Source organism: Prosopis cineraria, unplaced genomic scaffold, assembly GCF_029017545.1.
Source record: "Prosopis cineraria cultivar Desert tree isolate PC_DT_omini unplaced genomic scaffold, ASM2901754v1 PC2, whole genome shotgun sequence".
NCBI classification, from domain to species: domain Eukaryota; kingdom Viridiplantae; phylum Streptophyta; class Magnoliopsida; order Fabales; family Fabaceae; genus Prosopis; species Prosopis cineraria.
This window is the reverse complement of record NW_026555333.1, coordinates 40,733,281-40,759,960: the sequence shown is the minus strand read 5'-3', so window position 1 is coordinate 40,759,960 and position 26,680 is coordinate 40,733,281. Positions and strand designations below refer to the sequence as shown.

Genomic DNA, 26,680 nt, shown 5'->3' with positions numbered 1-26,680 from the left:
AATTATAACAAGAGATATTTAATCAGGCTGGAACTTAGTGACGCCTTAGTTCTGCTTATCATCTGAAAATAGACGACCAAACTGAGGTACTGAATAAGGGGTAGAATCTTATCTGCATTACTTCACAACTAAAAAACCTACCTAATGGGTTTAATGATTATCTTGGGCTAGATATTGGTACACCACATACCATAATGCATTCAGAATGACACCCTTTAAGTTGTATATGGGCGAGATCCACCTATTTTTTGCAAGCTCAGTGATGAACCTTCACCAATTGAGGTTGTTAATAACCAACTTCAGGCCTGCAATCACATAATTTCTGTTTTAAAGGAAAACTTAAACTTGGCTCAATAAAAAATGAAGGAGCAAGTTGATAAACATAGGCGTGATGTACAGATGAAAGTGGGTGACATGGTATATATGCAAATTAGACCTTACAGATTGAAGTTCTTGGCTAAAAGGATTAATGAAAAGCTTAGCCCACGCTTTTATGGCCCATTCAAAGTTATCAAGAGGATTGGTCAGGTGGCTTTCAAGCTGGAACTCTCTCCTACAGCTAGAATCCACCTTGTCTTTCACATCTCTCAACTCAAAAAATCAATTTCCTCTACTGTCGTGATCCCAACTATTCTGCCTGCTCTTTCTACCGAATAGGAGTTGCAAGTTTAGCTTCAAGATATTTGTAAAGCTCGCAAACTTATGAATGGCCAGCTGGAAGTTTTAGTCAAGTAGAAAGATCTACTAGACTTTGCAAATTCATGGGAGGATGATGCTGTTCTTACTAAGCAATTTCTAAATTTTCCCCTTAAAGACAAGGTAAAGCTTTTAAGAAAGGGTAGTGATAGACTCTGTTTTACCGAAAAAACCTACAAGAGGAGATTCAGAAAAATACAAGAAAAGGGAATGCATCTTTCTAAGGGGCAACATGTTAACCTTTCTCTCCTTACTCTTAAGGAGAAAGCTAGTCAAACCTAGTATTGACTCAAGATGGTTTTAGGTTTGCTTTAACAAAATATGGTGTAGGAAATTGTGCACTTTGCTTTTGGGTTATAGTAGTCATTAGTTTCATTTTGAGAGTATTCATTTTTTTTTTGGGGTTTGGTTAAAGGGAGAGACTAGCTGTTGAAAACTAAAAGGCATGCTTAGATAGAATTGCATGTGTTCTAGTTCCATAGTTGTTGTTTGAGTATTCCATCTATAATAGGGGATAGGTTTATCCTAAATCAGTGAAGTGCTTTTGTAACATTGATTCATCCTTTTGGAATTATTATTATCAAACCTCAACATTTCCCTTGATTTGTTGGTCATTTATCATTATTATTTCTGCATCTTTATTTATTTAGCAGCAGGGTCTCATCAGGTTACAAATTTAAACTTGGTATGGAATTTACTTCATTTCACCAATTTAAAGAAGCAGTGAGGGAGTATGTTTTATTGAATGGTTATGATGCAAGGTTTATCAAAAATGATGAAACACGGTGTAGGGTGCATTGCAAGAAGGGGAGTGAGTAGAAGATGCTTGTAAGCAAGGTAACCAATTTGTTAATGCTTAGGTTGAAGATATATAATGTTAAACACACATGTGGTGTCACCTTTAACTCAAGGATGGCTAATCTTCACGGATAGTAGAAAAAATTGCAACCTCGATGAAAGTAAATAAGAATAAAAAGTTGTTTGATATTATTTCACTAATGAGGAGGGTTACATGTGTGATATGTTTGTGCTTGAGGCTCAACGAGTAAGAAAGAAGGTGAGAGCAATAACTGATAGAGATTATAGAGTCTAATATGTAAAATTATGGGATTTTATAGATGAAGTGAGGAATAAAAATCCAGGAACTACTTTCCAATTATTGATCGAGAGATTGGATATTAATGGATCACTTTTGTTTAAAAGATTGAATCTTTGCTTCACCCTTATAAAAAGCAAGCTCAAAGGAGTACATAGACCAATTATAAGGTTAGATGGGTATTTTTTAAATGGTCCTTATAGAGGTATTCTTTTTAGTTTTGCTATTGGAAGAGATCTAAAGGATCAATACTTTTTACACATTGTCGTTGTTGTAGAAGGGGAAAACAAAGATCCATAGAAGTGGTTTATACAACACGTTCTTGATGATATTGAAACTAAGAAAAATGGGCTTTTTATATTAGATCAACAAAAGGTGATGTCATATTTTCCTTTTAATTTAATACTTTTTGCCTTGATAATATTTTTTACTTACTTGTTGCTTTTGAATTGCAGGGAATGATTTCTACTATTGATGAACTTGTGAGGGGTATTAAGCATTGCATACGCATTAAACATCTATATGCAAATATCAAAAGTAGGTACGGTGGTGGGCCAATCATTAGAGACCATGTTCGTACAGCTATGAAAGCCACTTATACTCCATTATGAAAAAAAAAGATGATTGAGCTAAATCGAGTGTTTAAGGAAGCTCATGATCAGTTGATGAGCTTCCCACCTTTGTGTTGGACTAAATCTTATTTTCATGAGTACCCTAAACATGACATGATCTTAAACAATATATCTAAATTATTTAAAAAACCCATAATTGAATTGTTTGATTGGATTATAGGCTACATGATGGAGAGATTTGCACAAAACAAAATGAAGGCTCAAAACATGTTAGGAAAAGGACTTATAATATATCCTAGATCTCAAAAATGTTTGGACAAAAAAAGTTGAGGAACCTAGGTAGTGGGTGGCTAAATGGGCTAAAAATTTTCAATATGAAGTTTCATTATATCAACACAGTTCACTATCAATCTTAATCAAAGAACTTGTACTTGTAAATGGTAGGATTTGACTGGTTTATCTTGTAGGTATGTGATTTACACAAGTTCTATTGATTGTGTTGTTGAATTCAAGCTTATATTTGTTAATGCTTATATAATTTTTTGTTTACCATTTATGCAATGAAAGATGATCTAGGTAAGTATGTTGATAAGTAGTCATGCCACTTGTTATAATCCAATCGTCCATTTTTGTAATGGTGAAAATGCTTGGGAGATAAATGAAGAAAGGGAAACAATTGAACCACCCATAATACAAAAGAGAGCCAGAAGACACAGAGAAGGCGAAAAGTGTCATTACAAGAGTCTTTTAAATGAATCAAGCTTTCCAAGACAAATGTTAACGTAAAATGTACTTCTTATGGTGCCTCAAGACACAACGAAAGAAATTGTATAGTACGATATGGTACATGTGGTTAGCACTGGACAAACGGGCTATAAGCTAACCCACAGGCTAGCCCACACGGGTTGGGTTCGGCCAGCTCGGTAGATAAAATGAGGTGAAAAACCCAACCCAACCCATTTCTGTAGGTTGGCCTACAAAAATTTATCAAATTTTTTTAACAATTTAAAATTTATATAATATAAATATATATATATTTCACAATTTAAGGTAAATTAGCAATTAAAAAAACTTTTAAATAAATAAAACAAACATAAAATTCAACCAAGAAAATTCATTTTGCTAAATTTTTACTATTAATCATCTTCTCACCTAAGTGTGTTATATTTCTCACTGAAAAAAATTTAAATATAAAGTCATATTATTTTTCTCAATGAATTCATATTTGTGATTTCAATCAATAGATTTTATGAGATTAAGAAATAATATATATTTAAAATATTTCTATAGAAACTAATCAATCATCTATTTACAAACTATACAAAAATTTATTTACAAATTGCAAGAAAGATTTATATTATCTTTTAAATGTAAAGAACGTATTTGGAAGTCATAAATTATATATTTGAGAAATATTATTATTATTGTAAATTTATAAAAATATATAATATGAATAAAAAATAAAAAATTATTTTTAAAAAATATGCTAGCATATGGGCTAACCCATTTTAATTCACTAATTTTGAGGGTTGGGCTAGCTCAACTTGTTTTAAAAAACGAGCTAATTTGTTCAATCTAACCAATCAAATTTGATGGGTTAAATGGGCTAACTCACAGACTCAATTCGTTTTCTCGACTCTACATGTGGTGCCTCAAGACACAACAAAAAAAGTTGCATGTGGCACCATCAGAGTTCATCTCAAATATGCAGGGGGAGTTCAGTAGAGATTAGAATGAGAAGAAAAAATAATTCAACCCGAAATAGATGGTAGATCTTACAAAGAATTTCATTTTTTATTTATTTACCTAAACTATTCATTACCAAGAATATCAATTAGTTTGTAAATTATTATAACCAATATAAAAACACTAAAGCCAAAAATGCCATTATGATTATAGCCCGTCTGTGGTACTAATTCCTCCCTTGGCCTCTGCTGTAGGAGTCAAATCAAACAATAAAATGAAGAGCCAAACAGTTGCGAAGAATCAAATTCAAGGTTGAAGCTAAATATTGTGTGGACTAGACAAGTCACCAGTGAAGAGTGACAACGACAAAAGTCACTTACCCAAAACAAGCACGCGAAGACAGACAGAGGCTGGAGTAGGCGAGTCACCAGTGAAGAGTGACGATGGTGAGAACCAGTTACCTAAAATGAGAACGTGAAGATGGACGGAGGCTGGAGCAGATGAGTCACTGGTAAAGAGCGATGACGGCGAAGATGAAGTCTTTGTGCAGTTACTCTTCTTCGTTTTTGCCCATTGTGCCTTCGGAGAAATGAAAGGGAGGCTATGCTTATTAGACGATTGAAAGAGAAGGAGGAGACATAGCGTTTACTCTTTTTTCTATTTCCTAATTTTTTAATTATCCAAAAAACTGTTTTTTTATTATCCCAGTTAGGCACTTGCTTCTCATGTTAATCTACATGACTGCCATATTAATTTTTTTGTTAGCCATGTCAGCATAGTTTAACAGTATTAATTTCTCTTATAAGATAAAGGATTACTCAAATAAATTTATAAAATGTTAAGGATTGAAATAACAAAATTAAAATTGAGGGACCAAATTAATAGAACTCTAAAATTTAAGGGATTAAAAGTTGCTTTATCCTTTAAGTTTTCTTTCTTTTTTGTTTTCTGTAATTCGATTGAATACAGATAAGTTCAAAATGTTTGATTTTTATTTTTATTTTTTAAAAAAATTATTTTGTAATGTAGTTTTTAAAATAAAACAAAAAAATCTAATTGGTTGTATTAATTTAAAAAAGTTTTAAAATTAAAAAATTATTGGATAATAGTGATTATCAGTAGTTAATAGTGGTGGCTTACAATAATCTTGGTCAAAGTAACGGTAGTTTTCAGTATTTTAAAAACAAAAAATAAAATGAAACCAATTTTAAAAAATAAAAACAATTAAAAACAATTAAATTCAAAATATTTCTCAAAATATTTTTTTAGTTTTTTTATTTTAAAAACAGTTTTTAAAAAAAAATAGAAATCAAACAAGCCTAAGATTAGATTTCAGGAAATTGAAATTTTTTTTGACCGCCTAAATAGGTCTAAAACAATATGAGGCAAGCCAAACTGGATTTAGACTAAGCTCAAATACTTGATATTTTATTTTTTATTTTTAAAAAAAATATATTTGAAAATTCTTATAATCTCTCTTAATTTTGAATAGACTCATATAAGTTATAGTTTAATCAAACTTTTATAATTTGAACTATTATCTTTCTTAATCACTTAAAGCTAAAATTATTGAATTTTTATTTTAAAAATTAAAATTAAGAACTTTTATATTTTTATTAAAAGACTATAATAACTTTACAACTAATTACATAATTTTGTTAACTCAAAATTTATATTATTAAGTCATATCTTCTAAATAATTTTTATACATATAAAATTTCTGTAAAAAATTAATAAAAATGTGAATATTGTATTAAATTGATTTTTTTATCAAAAATGTTAAATCAAATTTTCTATAATTTTTAAAACTATGTTTTTTTTGAAAAAGTTAATTACTTATTAATAATTTTAACAGATTGTTCTGAGAATATTTTGTGGATGCAGTTGCGTTGAAAGACTTCGAGTCCCTCCTGAAAGTCTCAAATGTTGAGAGGAAAATGATGCAATGAATTGTTAGATTTTTATGTCCTCATAGATGGACGGGATTTTGCCCCTCTATGAACATTTCTTTTACTCCATTAATTTAATATTATAGGATATTTTAACTGAATTATATTTTAATAAATTAATTAATTATCTTTAAAATTATACATTTTTCTATATTTGCTTTTATTTAATAGGATATTTCTATTAAAAAAACCTTATTAATCACAAATTTACAAAAGGTATTTATAGAAAAAAATCATTAATTACACACTAAAAAACTGAAAATATCATATACTTTCTTGATCCTATTTGTAAATTATTTCTAACATATTTTATTAGAATTAAAAAAATTTAAAAAATTATTAATTCTGTTTAAAAATTTAATAAATTTTTAACTTTATTCCTACTAAATATACACACTTTAGCAATACATTTTCTTCCCCCAAAATTCAATGGAGAGTAAAAAAAATTGTGATAAAAATTTATTAACATGACTTATAAATAAAATAAAATATTATCTCCATACCTTATAAATAAGATCAAAAGGATTATTTTTTAATATCTTAAATTAAAAAATATTTTATATTTTTGACAGAGTTTTTTTTTTTTTGACGCACAAGAGTTACTCACGTGGCTCCATGTATTTAGCGCGAGGACCTATACGCCTCACATAGCAGGATAAAGCTAACGATACATGTGGAAAGAATAGAAAAACAAGTAGAGGATATAAAGAAAATTAATTAGTACACGTAAAAGCTCAAGGGAAGAAAAAGCAGCACAAATGGATATTTAAAGAGGAGATAAAGAAGAGAAAATGGGGGAGGAGAATAATGATATGCTTTTTTTAATTATAATCCTACTGCATTCTTGTTGAGAGAATGGGTTCAAAACAAAAAAAAAAAATATGAAATGCTGGTTCCTCAAATTCTGAAAGCAATACCTTGGGGGATAGATAAAAGTGAACAACATAGATAAAAATAATTAATTAATTAAAAAAACAATACCTAGAAAACATGAGCTGATCATGAGTATATTAACATATTCAATTATTTATAATAATTGTTTTATATAAAAATATTATAGTTATATGATTCCAGATGAGAATGAGTCTCAATCATAACAAAATTGACAAGTAATGGTAACAACTAACATTTTTGTTTCATCATACTCTACAAGATTCTAAGCTCGACACAAGTGATGATAAACTCTACATAATCTATCATTCTTCAATGTTAGTAGCTCAATAATTTTGTTTACTTCCTCAATTTTTTATTCAATCAACCCTTATACGCCTAATTGATCATTTAGGGAAGATGTTGTGTGGTGCTTAATTGGGAGATTTGACCAACTGCGAAAACTTATTGGAATTTTATTTAAAAAAGATTTAATCATTAATTTTTTCTAACTTGCTTATGGAATTAAGACATGATTTTGTCACGTGTTTTTAAGTTGATGAGGGGGTGATTTTCATTGATTTTCACCGATTATTATTCCTTCATTTATTATTGGTTTCACTAATTGCTTAGTGAAATTATACATTCTAGTTATGACTCCATGGTAACCTTTTTTTTGTCAACTTTTTTCTTCAATCCAAGCAATAAGTACGGCTTTTTTGCTAAAATATATACTTGTAATTGTTTTTCTACCATATATAATTTCACTTCTACTATGCCCTTGTAGTGATGGCCCATCTTATATTTTATTAGGTAAATTCTTGAGTATTTGAATATGTTGAATTGTAATGACAATTTTTATTTGAGAAATCACAACTTTGATTGTGCATATGATTAAAACAAATTAGAAAGTGGTAACTACGTTACTCAAATAAGTTAAATCCTAAAAGCTTTGATTATTTTAATTTCAAAAATGGCAACTTCAATGCCACTTATCACTGGTGATTAAAATAGATTAGTAAATTACAACTAAGTTACTAAAAAAAATTTAACAGTCAAGTTTAATCTTGAAACCTCAATGATTATTTTAATATGGGAAGTGACAATTTAGATTGTGCCAAATCATATTTCAAAGCATAACCTCTTTTATATTTTGTTATTCCACCATATCATAAGCCTTCATAAGGTCTACATTTGAGGGTCAACTCAAACTTCTTATATATCCAACTCAAATTTACATGTAATGCATTTTTACTCCACGTGGTGGTTTTTTATTAAAAAACAAAAAAAGAAATGAAAAACCATGTGAATTTAAATATGTTTAAAATGGTATAATAATTCTGGAATTAAAAATGATATAATAATTCTTACCTTTTTCATATTAAGACAAAAGTTAATATAAATATAATGTAGATGAAAAAAGTCACAAAGCTACAGGATTACAAAACCATGTGAATTCAAATATAGTTAATAATTGGATAAATGATTAAATTACTTTTTAAGTTTTAAATTCAATAATGTCATAGGTTTTAAACTCATTTATTATATAAATTATTCCCTCAACTTTTGAAAAGAATGTAATCTGACTTTTGTCATTAACAAAAATTAACTTTGAACGTTGGTTAACTTAAAAAATATAAAAAAATAACCTTAAAAATTATAGAAAATGATCAAAAAATTATAAAAAAGGATTCAAAAATAACACATAATGACTCAAAAAATTATAGAAAAACCATAAAAAAATTTGGTCATTTTCTAATTAACTAAATGTCCAAGTTAACTTTTTGTTAATAGTAGGGACCAAATTGCACACTTTTCAAAAGTTGAGGGAACAACTTGCACAATAAATGAGTTTAGGATTTAAGATACTACTAGACCTAAAGTTTAAAAGAAAATTTTCTCATTTATCCCTAATAATTCTTCCAAGATTTTTGAATAATGCATGAATAATGTTTTCACCTTGAAATTTTTAATACATTTTCGAAAATAATATCTAAGCTGAGTTTAATCTATCATGTTTTTGTAATTGAAAGAATACTGGAGGTTGTTTGCTTATAATTTAATGATGTTCTAAGCTAATGAGAGAAAATAGGAAGGAAAAAAAAAAAGGGTAGAAGAGAAATATGGAGAGATGTGATTTTCTCTCCTTATGTCCGGCTGAGCAAGAAAAAACAATGAGGAAAGAAAAATTGCTAATTTCATATAAACAATAATAATCTTATCCTTTGTAAAAAAAAACTATATATAATAAAATTTAATATTTTAACATACTATTTATATAATTTCCATTATATATTACTAATTTAATAAAAAACAATTGTAAATTATTTTATCTAGTACTAGAAAAATATTTTTTCAATTTTAAATTTTATTTCATAAAATATTAAATATATAATAATTTGAGAAATTTAAACTACAGCTAGAATGCAAGGTACTTAAGAAAAAATTTACCTCAAAATTTAAAATTAATATTTTTCAAATTACATTAAAATTAGTATTTAGAATTAGCAAAAGGGCGAGAGACAAAAATGTTTATAGGCAAATTGTAAACAGAGTTTTCTCTCCAAAACCTCTCCATTTTTTAAGAGAAAAATATATGGGACCTACATGTTATTTTTCTCACCCTCTCCCTTCCATTTTTTCCCCCTTAGCTAAGCACAGAAAATGTAGTTCTTGCCCCACTTTTTTTTCCTCACTTTTCTCTCGAGGCACAATCTAAGAGATTTATTTTAAAATGATAAAGAATACAAAATATTATACATAATACTCTCTCTGTCTTAAATTATAAGACATTATTAGATAAAATATTATATATTAATAAACCTCATTAAATACACTTAACAATCTTATCTTTTTAAAATAAAAATATAAACTTTCAAAAATACCCATTATTTAATATATTGAGAAGAGAAAAGATTAAAATTAATTATAAAAAGAGAAAGGACAATATTGAAATTGATGCATTTAATAAAAATTTAATCTACTTAAAGCGTTTTATATTTTATGATGAAGAAACTTCTTCAAAAGTGCTCTAAAATTTAGGATGGAGGGAGTATAATTTTTATCATATTATGTAACCTCCAAATTTCACACCAAAAAACCTATCCTAATATCAGCTTGCTTTTACTCATTAACACCTATCAATGGTTATGATTAGAAAAGTGGAGGAAAAATGATGATAAAAAATGGACAAGTTCCACTTTATAAAAATCTATTTGTTTTCCATTTACAACAAAGAAAAAAAAAACTTTAAGATCAAGAGATTCCAAGTCAAATAATTAATCAATTAGTTAGACCTGATTAGATATAATAGAAGAATTTTTATAGGATTGAAATCAAAATTAAAATAAAATTAAATTATAAAAATACGTTTGATATGGAGATATAATACAAATATAATTTTAACAAATACACATGTTTAAAATACAGAAAGACGCTGGAGGTGAAGAAGAATATTGAGTTGCCAATTCAAGAGACTCCTCATCCAAGTAAACCCCCTGATCTGAAAGAGCAAATGTTAGTAGATACAAGGGGTAAAGAGGATATGAAGGAAAATCAGGAATGCTGGTATGACATGGAATCAAGTGATAGAGAGAGTAGACAGGGTGCTAATGGTGAAGGCGACACGAGAAAGCCCAATGCATAATGCCCAGGTTCTAGCATTTCTTTTCCTTTATATTTATGAATTTACTAGCCTGGAATTGTAGGGGGCAGCCTCCAAAACTTTTCATCTAAGGATGAGAGACTTGCTTAAAGACTCCAATGCAAAAATTCTTGCCCTATTAGAAACGTGAATAAGCGGCAGTAAGGTTGATAGGATTTTATGTAGATTGGGTTTCTTAAATTGGATGTATGTTAAAGCTACGGGTTCTGCGGGAGGGATTTGGCTTTTGTGCAATGAGACTAAGACTTTAATTGATTTTATTTCCTCTACCACACAACTCCTGCACTGCTGTACCACAGATCTGCAAACCAATGACAAGTCTCTTTTGACATGTATCTACCGAGAAACAACTCATACTCTAAGAAAACATCTATGGGCAGATTTGGTAAACTTGAGCAAGAATATTTCTATCCCCTGGTTGGTAGTAGGGCATTTCAATGCCTATTTGAGTGTTAATGACAAGTCGGGTAGTCAACCTAATTGTATTTCTATGAAACACTTTAATGATTGTATTATGAGTTCGGGTTTGACAGAGTTGGTATATTCTGGAGAAAGATTTACCTGAGAGAGGACTGGTTTAAAAGAGAGGATTGACTGGGCTTTTGGTAACATTCATTAGCATCTAAAAAATCCTCAAGGCTTTGTCCAACACCGCCAGAAATTTGGATCCAATCATAGGCCTTTACTAATTAACGAAGGCACCTCACTAGCTAATGTTCAAAGGAGGAAGCTCTTTAGGTGCTATGCGGGGTGGTGTCTTGAAGAGGACTTTGTGGACATAGTCAAAGAAGCTTAGGAAAATGATACCTAGGAAGGGAAAATTAGCAAATTCGAGACTACTGCAAGAGCTTGGAATTCCTTTAGGCTAAGAACATCCCTACCAGGAAGAGAAAACTTCTCTATAGAATTGAAGGGGTTGAAAATGCTAGAAGAAGAAAAGACTCTTAATACCTTCAAAAGATAGAAAAGGATCTCTGGGATTAATTTAATCTGATAAGGATCCAAATCAGTTTAGGAGACCACTATTAACTTATCATCGTAGAAAGAAGAGGAAGATAGTTGAAATTGATGCTGTCATGCATGTTTTAAGGGATTTGTCTGATTTAAATTAATTGTTGCTGTTATTTTATTTGTTATTTGAATTGTTATTCTGTTAGTTGCTAAATAATAGGACCTCAAGGCTGTTAGGGAGGTTCCTGCGAGTAGTTCCTAATTTTTAGGCTAATATCTTGCATTATTTGAATTATTCAGTTGTACTCTCTTATTTTAAATATCCTAGCTCCCATACACAGCAGGATAGGAATGAAGAAATAATTCCATTATTCCTTTGGAGATTCTCCTACTTGGCTGTTAAGTTATTTAGAGTGAGATCCTTGCTCTAGCTAACTTAACAGATTACTTTTCCTAATCCCTACTCTTCTAAGTCCCTATCATAATCTCACCCTCCAACAAGAAGAACTTCTTTGTTACCAAAAATCTAGATGTCATTGGCTAAAATGGGGGGATCAGAATAGCCATTTCTTTCATGCTTCAACAGTTATGAGAAGGAAGAAAAATGTGATTGGGGCCTTGAAGAACAGTGAGGGAGTTTGGGTTGAAGGGCACAATAATTTGAAGACCTTGGCTAGTAGTTACTACCATGATCTATTTGCGTAAGGGTAGAGCTGCAATCTTCATACGAATGCTAGATTTCCAACTATCACATTGTCTGAATTGATAAGCTTCACAAAGATGTCTCTAATGCTTATATAAAAGAGGCTTTATTTGATATGGGGGCTTTTAAGGCTTTGGGGCCAGATGAGATCCAAGCCTTCTTCTATCAACAGTACTGGGAAATCGTTGGGCAGTCTATTTGTAATCTTGTTAAGGATGTCTTTAGAGAACCTTCCAAAGTAAACAACCTGAACAAGACTCATTTGGTTCTCATTCCTAAAGTGGATAAGGTGGAGAATATGAATGATTTGAGACCTATTTCTCTCTATAATGTCAGCTATAAAGTTATCTCTAAAATAATCACTAATCGACTCAAGCCTCTCATAGATAAGGTGATTAGGGAACATCAATATAGCTTCATTGCGGGAAGACAAAGCAGCGACAACATCATCATTGTGCAAGAAGTTGTACATTCTATGAGGACCAAGAAGACTAAGAAAGGTTTTGTAATTGTGAAGGTTGATCTTGAGAAAGCTTATAATAGAATTGAGTGGCCCTTCATCAAAGAGACCTTGGAGCTGTTGGGGGTCAATGAGAAGCTAATTAAGATTATTATGGCTTGTGTCAGTAGTGCATTCTTTCAAGTTTTATGGAATAGGGATACAAGTGAGGAATTCAAACCATCTAAAGGTTTGAGACAAGGGAAACCCATGTCACCTTATCTCTTTACCCTGTGTATGGAACGCCTTAGGCATGTGACTGAAGATGAAATAAGAGACAAGAATTGGCACCCTATTAAATTAAAGACAAAAGGTCTAAATATCTCACATCTTTTCTTCGCTGATGACCTTGTCTAATTTGGAGAAGCTTTGAAAGAGAAGGTGGAGATTATGAATAAATGTATTGAGAAGTTCTGTGAAGCTTCAGGATAGAAAATGAACAGAGATAAAACTAGAATGTGTTGCTCCAAGAATGTCCACTTCTCCAGAGCTTATGATCTAAGTAAACTTTTGGGAGTAATGCTGACTGGGATCTAGGAAAATACTTGGGAATTACTCTTATCCATAGTAGGGCAACCTATAGTCTCTTTGCCCCTGTTTATGGTAGAAAGAGGAAACGGCTATCTTTATGGAAAGGGAAATTCTTGACTATGGAAGGGAGAGCTATCCTTATCAAATCAGTTATCTCAGCAATGCCAAGCTATTATATGCAAACTATGCTTCTTCCTAACAAACTCTTCAATGAAATTGAGAAGAAGTGTAGAAGTTTTCTTTGGGGAAATTTTGATGTTCAGAACAAACTCCACCTTGTTTCTTGGGCTAATATCATCCAAGACAAAGCTAAAGGGGGGCTGGGTGTGAAGGACCTTAAGAAGCAAAACCAAGCTTATGTAATGAAACTTTGCTGGAATTTTCTCACCCAACCATCTAAACTTTAGGTCCAAGTTTTAAGGAACGAATATAGATGTGGGGAGGAGGTTGTCCCTGAGGTGGTACACAAGCAGAATGCATCAATTACATGGAGGAGTATAGTTAAAGTTTGGGATCACTTCAAAGAAGGAGTGGAAACTCGAATCAATACTGATGTTAATAATTTTTTATCGACTAATAGATGGCTCGATAACCACTCAAGACTCATTTACAGGGTGCCTATGCCAAGAAGGGGTATTAATTTGGAAGATAAAATCACTTATTTCATTCTTCCTTCAGGAATACGGAACTTCTTTAAACTGAGAGAATTGCTTCCACCAGATGTGGTTGACACCATTGTTCACACTTTTCCTATCAAAGAGAGAGGGAGAGGAGTTACTTTTATTTGGAAACACTCACGGGATGGGATTTTAACATCAAATTTGCCTATCTTTCCTAATTTTTAGGTACAAGCACAGCGATTAATTTCAAATGGAAATTAATTTGGAGACTTAATGTACCAGAAAACCTTAAAACACTACTTTGGTTGATTGCTAATGAAGCTGTGCATACAAAATCCCTCAGACACAGACGTGGTTTGAGTGAGGAAGCTTGCTGTCCGAGAGGTTGCATGGATGAGGAGAGTATACTTCACCTTTTTAGAGATTGCAAGGAGGTGGAATTCAAGTGGAGGATGCTGATCAATGTGGATAAATGGAATGAGCTCAAGAGAGGCAACACGCAAGAACGGCTTGAATGGAATCTAAAAGCTGATGCAAGAAACTTATAGGTGAATCTACTTCCTTGGTGTCAAATGTTTACTTACATGTGTTGGGACCTATGGCTTGACCAATGCTAATAGGCCTTCAACAGAGAAGAATACCAAGGTGCTGCTTCTGCTAACAAAAGTATCTTCAAGGCTAAACAAGCTTTTCAGACGTTTAACATGCTGGAAGGAAACCTTTCTGATAGGAAATGTCGTAATGACCCTCATATGCAACACCAAAAGTTTCCATGTCACTTAGTTAGAGGGGAAACCTGTCAAAATGATATGTCTATTAGGGCTGGAATTATTAAGGGTCAAGATTAGGAGTGGGTTTATGGATTTAATGCCGTTAATGTGTTCTTTGCACATGACATCGCTGTAATTAATGCTATCAGAATGGGTTTACAAGCTTGCGCGAACAGGGGAATTCAAAATGCGGAAGTCTATGTTCAGGATGCCCAATGTTACAACCTCCTTACATGTGATAATCTGATTGGCCATCCTTTTTTTTGGTGTTATTCGTGAAACTAGATTGCTGCTCAATCAATTTGGGAATGTTTTCTTCTCATCTTACATTGAGGCTGATAACCAGCATTTATATAATCTTATTAATGTAGGACTTAGCTCTGGCAATTCTTTTTGGTCATCTGATCATCAACTCCCTCGTTTTATAGAGGTAGTAAATGATGAGAGGTTTTGATCTCATTGTGCTTTGTACATAGTTTTCTATCTGGAAATATATAGTATCATATTTCATCCAAAAAAAAAAAATACAGAAAGACAAAAATGCCCTTTTAAGAGAAAATGGAAAATCTCTCATTCATCCCTCCCCTTCAAGAGACATACATGAACCAGAAGGCAACAATGAACCTCAACTAAAATTATATCAATATTTAATTTCAAAAACAAAGACCCTAACTTTAGGAATCAACATACACCATTGTTGAACCTGCGACAAAGGTGAGTAGCACATATCTTCGGTCTTCCTTTGGTGAAGATGTTATGAAAAATATAAAGCTCCATCCTCCTCGGTGGGTTGCAGTCGTCCTCCTTGGTGGTTCACAATGGATCGTGGTTGTCATCTGTAGTGGTTCATGGTGAGTCGACAAGGCCATGTGAAGAAATTTTGGGACCTATGACAAAAATTATTGAAGAGGCTTAATATAGTGTTGTTCATTTATCTTCATATAATTTTTCAAGTTGTTTGAGCTGTAAAATCACATATTAAAATTTTGTAATCAAATAATTTTAACATTTTCAATTTTAAAGAATAATGTAACTGATTCATTTAATCTATTTTATAACATAGTTGATCTTAAAAAATATTTAAATAATTTTAATTTTGAGAAACTTCTTTTACCATTAGCAACTATTGATGGCATTGTCAATAATATTTTATACAGGATATAAGCTCGCAATGAATTTTTAATGAAAATATATAATAAACATTTATGCTTAATAGGAATGTTACGATGTTTGAAATTTATTTTTCAGATCAAGCAATAGAAACTCTTGCAAACTCAAAATTCTCATAGAGAGATACTACTATCAATGAAACGAGAAAAAACACTGATGAAAAAAAATAGGGGGTGTTGGGGGAATCATTAGAGGGGAAAATAGAGAACGGAATTGGCAAGAAAAGAAAGAAGGAAAAGAGGGTGGAAAAGAAAAGAAATGCAGTTCTTTATTGAGATGAAAGGCTTATGAAATCTAAACGAACATAATAATGAATAATAAATATTCTAATAATATCTAATGAACACACAATATTTTCTAAATCTCAATAGAATAAATCTTTATAGATAATATATATTAACAAAATAAATATTCATCTCAACACTCCTCCTCAATCTCAAAATGCTCAAGTTTATAACAACTTATATCACTTGATTTGAAAAATGCATGATATAGAGAAGCTTCAAAGAAAGCAAATATGAATTTGAGGTGATCCTTTTATACATGAATCATAAATCATTACTAAACAAAATCTCAGAGTAATTGTCAAAAGATAAATCACTAGGCAAAAAACTCAAAGGTTATTCTCAGATAAATGAATCATTAAGAGAGAAACTTAGGAATAATTCTCATATAAACAAATAATTTGGAGGAAAAATTTGGGAGTGATTCTTGGAGGAACCAATCACTAGGCAAGAAGCTTAAGAGTAATTCTCATCAAAAGAATGAATCACTAAGCAATAAACTTATGAGTGATTTTTCAATAAATGAATCACTAAGTAAAATCTTAAATTAAACCGTCAAAATATTAAAAGAGGAGAAGGGAGGGCTAGAGCCTTACTATACAAAGCCACATCCTTAGCAAAATATCAAAACTTGATTAACTTGGTTCCAACACCATGAAAGAAGCCAGAGAGGAGGAATGGAGACTGAAAAAGGCTATGTTTACAATATATAGATTAACTTCATAAAAACTAATGAACATCCTAATAATATTTAATGAATACAAAATATTCCATAAATATCAACAGAATAAATCTTAATAGATAATATGTATTAACAGAATAAACTCAATAAGAAAAATAATGATAAGTTATATAAAATATAAGCAAATATTTTTTGAGGTCTAAGACGATAACCTTAATGGCCTAACACTACACACGGGCATGTGGGTTGGGGTTGTCCTCCTTTAAGAGTGGTGGCTGTTGACAAATCTGGAAGAAGAATGTGGTTTCTCGTCCACGTTGGAGGAAGAGGAATTCGGCATCTAGTATTGCTAGTGGATGGAGGAGAGGCAAAATGGAGAGAGGGACACATATAATTAAAAAACACAGCGAAGATGATGGAATTGAATTCTTAAAAATCATGTTTATTGCATAACAAGCATGCTTGTTAATGAATTCCATTTTTAGTTCCATTTCCTCCTTCCTGATTCCAAGTTACCAAAGATGATCTTAAAACTTAATAATAGGATTAACAATCAAATAAAAAAAATTCAGTTTTTCTAAGTAATATTTCATCTTTAAATTGTAAGATTATGAATAAAATAACCATTATTAGAACTTCTTTACCGGGGAGAAAGACATTTTCGGCCATCTCAAGAGAATTTATAACAATAAGGCCATCAAATTTGTATTAAATGTAAAAACACATATATGTTATTGTTAAAAGCCAAATCTTAACTTGTATTTTTTGTCAAGGCTTTTTTAAAAATTTAATAAGTTAAGATCAGTTTTTAACAACAATATATACATGTTTTTACAAGGAAATATTCCATGAAAAATTTATAGGCTTTTATTGTGATAAATTCTCTTTAAAGGGCCTTAAATGTCATTCTTCCTTTTTATTATTTAGAATACAATGTTTAAATTTACAACATTGTTAAGTAATTTACACTTTACTAAAAATATTGGTTGAAATCTTGATTTCCTTAAAATATTTATGTATTTCTATATATGCCTTTACAAGGGTTCCTAGTAATTAATGCATGATTTTTAAATATGAGAATTTAAAGACAAGTAAAAAACAAGGGTATACATAAAAAAGGATTAATGAGCATTCTAAATTTTGAAGTATTGCACAAAAAACGTTCTAGATTCTAAACTCTTAAAATGTACAAAAGAGATTTTAAATTTTTAAATTCATAACAAATTAAATCCCACTGTTAACTTACCATTAACATTGTTATTATTCATCAAGTGGGACCTAGTTAAAATACTAATGTGATAATCCCTTATTGATGTGTCATTGTTAATGAGTAACATAGGCCCTAAATTATTACGCGAGTAACATCCTAAACCTTAAACTTTAAAATTTTATTTTATATATTTTAAAAATTTAGAATTCAGAGTGTTTTTCGTACAATACTTCATATTTTAAAATGCTCATTAACTCATGAAAAAAATATAAAATTTACCTAATGTTTTATACTCCCTTTATTTTTATTTGTAATAAAAACTGTTACTTTTAGTTTATTTTTTAATATTAGTAAAATCATATTTTTAATAGACATTTTTATAAATTTCCTCAATTATCTCTCATAATTTTATCATTCATAATAATAAAAAATAATTAATAAAAATTTAATTAATATAATTAATAAATGATATTATAATTTAATTTTTTTTATTTTTAAAAATAATTAATATAGTTACTTAATTTCCTTAAATTATGTGATAAAATTTTTTTTATATAAATAAAAACAAAAGAAGTATTTTAGATCAATGAATGTGTTCAGAAAATGACTTGAAGGGAATAAAAAATAAAAAATAAACTCGATCTCACGAAAGTCTACCCCTTGAATCATGGCCAATTTTTTCACAAATAAAATAATGGTTCAATTATTAATCAGATAGAGAAATTAATGTACATGTAATAATGTGCATTGACTTTACTTGGGCCTACAGTTTCAAGAATTGACCTAGGATCGCCTACTTTCCTTTGGACAACTTACACTTTTTTATTAGTCTTCGTCCACAAATTTATTATTCAAAAATCAAATCCTCCTGAACATGCAATGTTTAAAGACAAAGAAAAATTACTGTACAAATTAAAAGTATCATGTTAAAGGTCAGACAAATTAGCTAATATTATGGTTTCCATTCTAGTACAGCTGCCAAGCTTCTGGATTTCCTTGGAGGCCTCATATTATATCAAAAGGAATTTTTTTTTCAAAGATTAATGTTTTTTTATATTCAATGAAAGCGCCAATGGCCAATCCCAATTTCATCAGAGAGAACTCTCAGTCTCACTTCTTCTTTTTTTTTTAAACACCATCAAAAAAAAATCATAGAACTCATAATAAAATGTTTTAGGATCATTTTTTATTATATTTTTAAAGAGGCTAATATATATGCATTTTGATCTATATTATAAGATACCTTACAAACAAGTTTTGTATTTTTAATATAAGATACTTAATGAAGTATTGATTATATTTTTTTAATATTATTTCTATTTAAATTTATTAGGCTAAAGTATATATTTAGTGTTTTAACTCTATACAAGGTTTCGTTTTGATCCCTTAATTTTATAAAATATTTTTTTAGTTTTTTAACTCTTACACCATTTGTTTTATCACATAAATTTTTAAATAAAACATTATCCTCAAATATTAACATATTAATTTTATTTTTTTAAAATCACAATGATTGACATAAAAATTAATCATTTGAAATTAGTGATATTAGGATTAGGAGATTGAAAAAATATTTTATAAAATTAAAAGACTAAACCAAAACCTCATATACATTTAGAGGATTAAAAATATACTTTAGCTAACTTATTAAATATGAGTGAGAATATAATGTAAATTTAAAAATTTTCATTTAAATAAAAATAAAATTACAAGTTTATTCTGCTTTTAAATAAAATTTATATTTCAATGAGATAATTAAACATGTTTTATAATAAAAACGGACGAGAGTATATCAATTGGCTTGTTTATTAGGTACAATGTGACAATTTCGGTGTAAGCATCCCAAACAAATCCACTACTTTGATTTAGAAATTACTTATCAAAAGATTTGACTTGATTTTTATTTCTTTCAAACAATTTTACCTATGACTTTATATTTAAAGAAAGTACCAAATCATTTTTCTTGAATTAAATATAATCAAAATAAATAAAATTTACATCCATTTCAAGTTTAATATAAAATAATTCCTTTTTAAAGTAAAACATTTGTTTATGGTTAGAGAATGAATAAAAATACAACACAAACTTATTTTATTAAAAAAAATAAATTACAATCATAGTTGTAATCATTTCCCATTTTACTCGTTTACCCAAAAAAGAATCCCCCACCACTTTCCCCAAGAATCTAATGGCAGAAGCAGAAGCAGAGATCCTCGCAACACCAGAGTTATGATCACGTGTATGTCATCACCCCCTTGTAATCTACGACGGCATCTGAGTCACGAGGATCTAACAAATCACCGCCCTTGGATTTCATCCAAGAAAAGAAATCTAATCCGACGGCTGCCACGCAGATGCGGTCAGAAGAGAAAGATCCTTCCATCCCAACTTGAGACACCCATTCTCTTCCACCAGAGTGTACCCTCTCCATGGGTACAGACCCAGCAAGAGGCTCGCTTGGGAGGCCGGGTTGCCCCGTAGAGACACGGGTCGGAACCCGATCCGCCTCAGCTCATCGCCCCATCTCTCGACCTTCACTTCACCGGTCCTCTTGGGCCCACCAACGGCAACGATGTTTCTTATCTCGCACCCAAACAGCTGCTGCTCCACCGTATGCCTCTCTGTGCTGTCCCCACTCAATCCGTCCCCGAGCGCGTCGAACAACGCGCTGTAATAATGCAAGGCCTCCACGAACCTCGCGAGGAAGCTCCCGGCGTGACTCAGATCCTGTTCCACCGTCGTGATCAGCTTCGGCCTCAACAGAGTCAACAACCTCAACGTCCCCAAATCGCTTCCGGTGATATCGTACAAGCAATGGTGCATCCAATGGACCACTATGGCCTCGTTCGGCCTCACCCCGAGTTGACTCAGTTCGGTTATGTTTCCGATTTTACCCTCCACAGGGTGGAACTCGAAGGGTAAGCTGAGTGAGCTTGCGAAGTCGGCGAGCCGCCGGCCGGTCGATTCGAGCAACTCGGAGGAGGATCCGAACCCGGTGATCCTCATTGATCGGATCTTCCTCGAGCGAGAGGCAAGGATGTGGAACAATCCTGGCCATTGAAGGCCCTGCATGATGTCCAGGTCGATGACGTGGACGCAATCTTCGCCGTCGAGGGCCTGGAAGATGGCTTGGTTGGCTGTGAAGTGCGAGAATTTGACGAGAGGAGAGACGGAGTTGTAGGATTGGAAGGCGTTAAAGATTCGCTGAGACTGAACGAGAGTGTGCGATTTCGTGGTGAGAGGCGAGTAACTGCCGAGGCAGGAGCTGACGACGCGCGCCTGCAGCGCGTGTGCAAAGTACGCGCCGACGCGTTCCGGCGACGTCCCGTACGGCGAGGACAGCTCTGCTATCTCCGGCAAGAGGTCACTGGCATCATCCAGGTTGTCCATGGCGACGCACTCGGCACATTGTAGCAACAGCCCGAGAAGTCTAAGACCAGTTGACTCGGTACCTTCGAACAGCGGCTCCTGATCCTCATGGCCTCCCCCTTCCTCGACAGTCTTCTCGCCGGAGACAGAGGCCTCGCCGGAGAAATTCCTCCCGGAGCTCGGCCTTTTGAACGAGGAAGGATCATCACCGTCGCCGGCAGCATCATCAAGGTCACGGTCGACGCGCTTGGTCTTCATGGCGGAGGAGGCACCGTTAGGACGATTAGTCTCAGAAAGAGAGGATCGAGGGACCAAGCTTTGAAGCATGATCGATGAATTGATGAGAGAGAGAACGTCGTGAAGGACGGGAGAGAATATGAAGCTTTGGAGGAAACTTATGGGTTAAAAGGGACAAAAGTGAGAGAGAAAGACAGTGAAGGTTTTAGTGATGCATCAGAGAGAAGGTTTGTCAGAAGGAAAAAGGAAGGGAAGAGGAAAAGTTGAAGGGGGTGTTTGGGGAGAGAGAAAATGCGAGAAAATAAGTAAGAAAAGAATGGGACAGAAAGGTTGATAACTTTTTAGCAGCTGAGAAAAAGTTTGGGGTTAGGGATGATTTTGGGTGTTATTATCCTCGTTAGGTGCTCCGTTTTGTGTGTCGTTATGTTCGTTTTTATTAGTGAAGCATGTGTTGTGTGTTAATGGGAATGGAGAGGCTAATGACAGTGATTAAGAGATTGATTAATAGGAAATTAAATTTGCTAATTTCGTCATCTTTGGATGCTTGTGAATTTGGGGCATTGGTTGTGCCAAATTTCCAGAGATCAATGTTTGTCCTATGTCCCCATGACAATGATAAGTCTTGTTTAATAAACTTTCTTGGAGTATAAAATTTACTGATAATGACCTCTTGATTATCGCATCAGTTTTCATTTTATTTATATTTTTTTAATCCTCAACCACAATAATTTTATTTTATCTTCAAAATTATTATAATTTTATTGCCTTTGTAAGTTCAATACTACACTAAATTCTCTGCTCTATTCTTAATTATAGAATAAGCTCACGGTCTGCTTGGATTGAAGAAATTTTTTATTTTAATTTGGACCAAATTCATTTAAAGTTTATAGATATGGATTTGGTTCCATTTTTTATTATAATTTATTTGTGATTTTAAATTTTCTCTGCACCCCAGTAATTTAAAACTCTAATCATTTTTAATATCTTGTTTTCTTCATGCTTTTATTATTAATGTTTCTATAACTCTCGTATTTTTTTTTATATCTCATTCTTGATACTCTCTCATTGATTGAAAAATATAGATAAACTCATTACTTTTAAAGGATTTTAAATATATAAATTTTAAATGTAAAATTTAAAATTTATAATTCAAATTCAAATTCAAATTTATCAATTCAAATGTTATCTTGATGAATTTTATCTTTTTTCAATCAACAAGGTAGCAACATGTAGCGAATAGTTTTAAATTTGAGTTACATTGAAGGACATTATTTTTAAAGATTATTCTATCATATTGGTCTGTTCACACAGCAACTCCTTTATATTAAATAAACTTATCCTGTAAAATAGTCAGGGGTACAGAACAGTAAAAACTAACAAAAATATACTCAGGCAAAGTTATGTTAGAAAGGAGGAGAGATAGCCCGGAAATTCGAAGGCCAATGCGAATTGTTTTGTTTGCATGCAAGACTTTATATAAGGCGTGATCTAGACATGAATGTTGGGCACTTGCTGGATCAATGATGATAACACACCATTAAGCATTGGTTACAAGAGCATTAATCAAAACACCTGGTTAATGACTATTAAACTAAAACCTAGCCAAAATCCATGATTTCCTAATCAGCTATCTTAAATTAATTAATATTTATGTTTAATGAATCAACTGTTTTCAATTGCGACTATCCTGTGTTGACTAGGGGTGAGCATCGGTCGATTCGGTTCGGTTCGGTCTTAAAATATGCAGAACCGATCGATCGAAAAACACTAAAAATGAAAACCGAATCGAACTGAACAAAGACCGAACCGAAATTTGATAATTCAATTCGGTCGGTTAATTCGGTTTTTCGGTTTGAGCCTATTTTTTAAATATTAAAACAAACAACACTACAAAATTGGGCCTTTTTTTCTATTCATTTTTTTAATATGAGCCCATTCTAATTATACCCATATGACATAAAGCCCAAATATTATAAAAGCATGGATAATCAAATAAACAACCATAAATAAACACCGATGATCAAATAATAGCCTCATAATCCAGTCATAATATCTACTGATGAGAGTGACTGATTGAATTGGGGTTTCAAGTGATGTTATTATTTTTTATTCTTTATTAAAATAAAAAATAAAAATAAAAATAAAATAATTTATAAATTAAATATAATTTATAAATTAATAAATTATATGTAATTCGGTCGATTCGGTCTATTTGATTTTAAATTTTACTAATCGAATCGAACCGATCAACCGAAATATTTAAAATAAAAAAACCGAATCGAACCGAAAAATCAAATAAACCGAATCAAATAAACAAAATTCGATTCGATTCGGTTTGATTTTTGGTTTCGGTTCGGTTTTGCTCACCCCTAGTGTTGACCTATCTCGTGCACACGAACTCACTTCTGCTCTTAACCTATTTACTAGCTTACTTTTACTTCTTGACACTTATACCCTTTGAGTTTATCTTATATGAGCAATGTAAGACTTATCATTTTGAGACATTACTCAATCTATTATAACAAACTTCACTGCTATTAAAAAATAATAATTAATATAATTAAAATTGTAAAAAGATATCTGACTTTTTAATATTATCCTTCACTAAGAATAATCATAATGAAGCATATACCATGTATTTGCTTTATAATTAAAATCGAAAGGAATACATAATATAAATACTACAAATAATATATATACACGTGTGTGTAGCTTAAAATAGCTATCAATCTCCGATAAATGTCTCTTTCTTCTACCCCCACCTTTGACTATGGTGACAAATAAAATAAAACAATATTATTTTAACACATGAAAATATTGTAATACACGTATTATTCGAAAGTCACATCAGACTCTACTAACTAATTAAGTTGAGTTGGATAAAATAACAAAAATGACAAAGCCCCTCCCAACACTCATATTTGTATAGAAATCAAAATAAATATTTTACTGTTATTTGCAAAACTATAAATACTAGGTGTGAAAAAGACCCTAAGTTTTAAAGATAACAATAAGTTTTTAAACTCACTTATTATAATTTATCTGAATGTAAAGATGTAAAGAGATTAATACAAATAAGTGTTTTTAATTGATAATAATGCAAAATACAAAATCATAATGGTCATGACTTGAAAAACTGAAAATGATCCTTAAGCTACATGGAAATGCAACATAAATTTGGATATTAAAAGTATGATGAACGTGCTAGCAAACGTTGTTGATTGTTAATGTCAATCCGTTTTCCTGTGGTTCTCTAGTCCTTTTATAAGCATTGGTATGAGATCATTACTTTCATGAGATTCGAAGCCCATTTGCTAAATATCAAGAACCACTTGGCACGTTCCTGCAAAATTTGTGACACATAACATCATATTTGTTTAACAGTCTCTTTTGTTTAGTCATCTTGAGTTTTGAGAGTTACGCCAAGCTCGAGCATGGCACTCCCTTTTCCTAGACACAAATTGAGGTACGCTTCTTAGGTTAGTTGTGTCATTAATCTTAATTCCTCTCCTTGCTTTGGGTTGGCATTTTAACTTAAAACCCAAACACTTACATTTTTATATTTTGTGCAGTAATTTATGAGATTTTTTTATATATTGTATAAAGTTTGATAAATAAATTTTGTGAAAAATAATATGACTTGTTTAAAAATGCTCTGAATTTATTTTGATGATACTACAAACATACGACTTTTGTAAAAGCATGTGCAGAGCTGAAAATTGTTTAGTCACAATTAGTTCTGTCATTGTATACTCTCTCAACCCCATTTCTCAATACATTTTTTAGGATAATTTAATATCACAAAAAATTAGATGTTTTGAAAAAAAATAATCTTTCATTAAGTATGATTATTTCAATATTACCTTTCATTATTTTACTCAATAAATACATTTGATTCCCTCTCTCTTATTAGTGAAAGATAATTTTGAAAATTTATAAGAAAAATTAAGATTGCAAACTACTTTTAATAAATTTTGTGTAATTTTGGGGAAAAAACATATCACTTTATAAATTTGGGACAAGGGAGTATAATGTAAATTTTTTTAATAAATTACACTATTTATGAATCACAAACTCTTTGACTCATCTTTTAAACTCAATAACCAATGTTTTTCTTTTTTGTTTTTGTTTTTAGGGATTTAACTCAATGAGATACTACTGAATAGGAAGCAATGGACAAACTATAAAGCACCAAATTAAAACTTGTATGATTTTGTATAAGGATTTTCAAATTGTCATAAATGCATGCATATCTACATGAATACATGCAGCCGCGGAGGGAAGGGGATTAGCAATTTTTTTTTTTTTTTTGAGTATTACATACATGTTATATATTTCTGACTCCTCTAAAATTTATAAAAATTTTATAGTAAGGATAATGTATTTTTAATCATTTAAGTTTAATTTTTATTAATTTAGTCCTTTAGTTTGATTGGGTTATCAATTTGGTTCTTATTGTTAAAAAAAAAAAGTCACACTGTTAAAATTTTCTGGTGGGGATAAAAAAATATTGATGAAAGTCATGTGAATTAATGAAAAGAAACATATTTATTTAGATAAAAAAATAGACTTTGCAATTTTTTCTAAAAAAGAAGATAACAAAACATAGCGTAAGGGATTATATTAGTAACAATTTAACTAATTTGACGGTCAATTTATTTTTATTTAACTATATATACATATCAAATCATCAATATACTTCACATGTTTGATAATTTTGAGAGTGAATTTGCGTTTTAAAACTTAAAGAACTTATATCATAATATAATAAATTATATTTGACAAAACCAATAAAAATTAAATTTAAAGGATCAAATAAAAAACTGAAGTAAATTTGAGGGAATAAAAGTTTAATTATCCTTTTATAGTATGTATGCTATTCGTTTATTTATAAAAATATCACGTTATTTTTTGCCAACAAATCTTTGATAAATATTGATAATCGATTGGGTTTTATATTTATCTGAGGTTAATAAATAATAAAAAATAATAAATTTTTAGTGATATGCATTATACTAATTGAGCTTAAATAAAACCTTGTCTTACCATTACCCAAAAAGAAAAAGAAAACTCCTTTCTCATATTCCCTGCTTTGAACTTAGCTTCTATTCTCTTCTCCTG

At 31.0% G+C, this 26,680-nt stretch overlaps 1 protein-coding gene and 1 long non-coding RNA gene across 2 annotated transcripts; one reads left to right on the top strand and one right to left on the bottom strand.

Annotated features, from left to right (window-relative positions):
- Positions 1-10,324: 10,324 nt before the first annotated feature.
- Positions 10,325-14,866, top strand: LOC129300189 (uncharacterized). The gene is made up of 2 exons (XR_008590721.1): positions 10,325-10,522; positions 14,063-14,866. It is a non-coding gene; the product is annotated as an uncharacterized LOC129300189 (long non-coding RNA).
- A 5,155-nt stretch (positions 14,867-20,021) lies between these two features.
- On the bottom strand, positions 20,022-21,936 carry LOC129301923 (scarecrow-like protein 23). Its single transcript, XM_054940554.1, has one exon. It carries the CDS (start codon positions 21,647-21,649, stop codon positions 20,285-20,287), a length of 1,365 nt encoding a protein of 454 aa, XP_054796529.1. The 5' UTR covers positions 21,650-21,936; the 3' UTR covers positions 20,022-20,284.
- Positions 21,937-26,680: the final 4,744 nt, after the last annotated feature.

What these genes read in the sequence shown, in the direction of transcription:
- LOC129301923 (XM_054940554.1), bottom strand. Translation starts at nt 21,649, where the DNA reads ATGCTTCAAAGCTTGGTCCCTCGATCCTCTCTTTCTGAGACTAATCGT.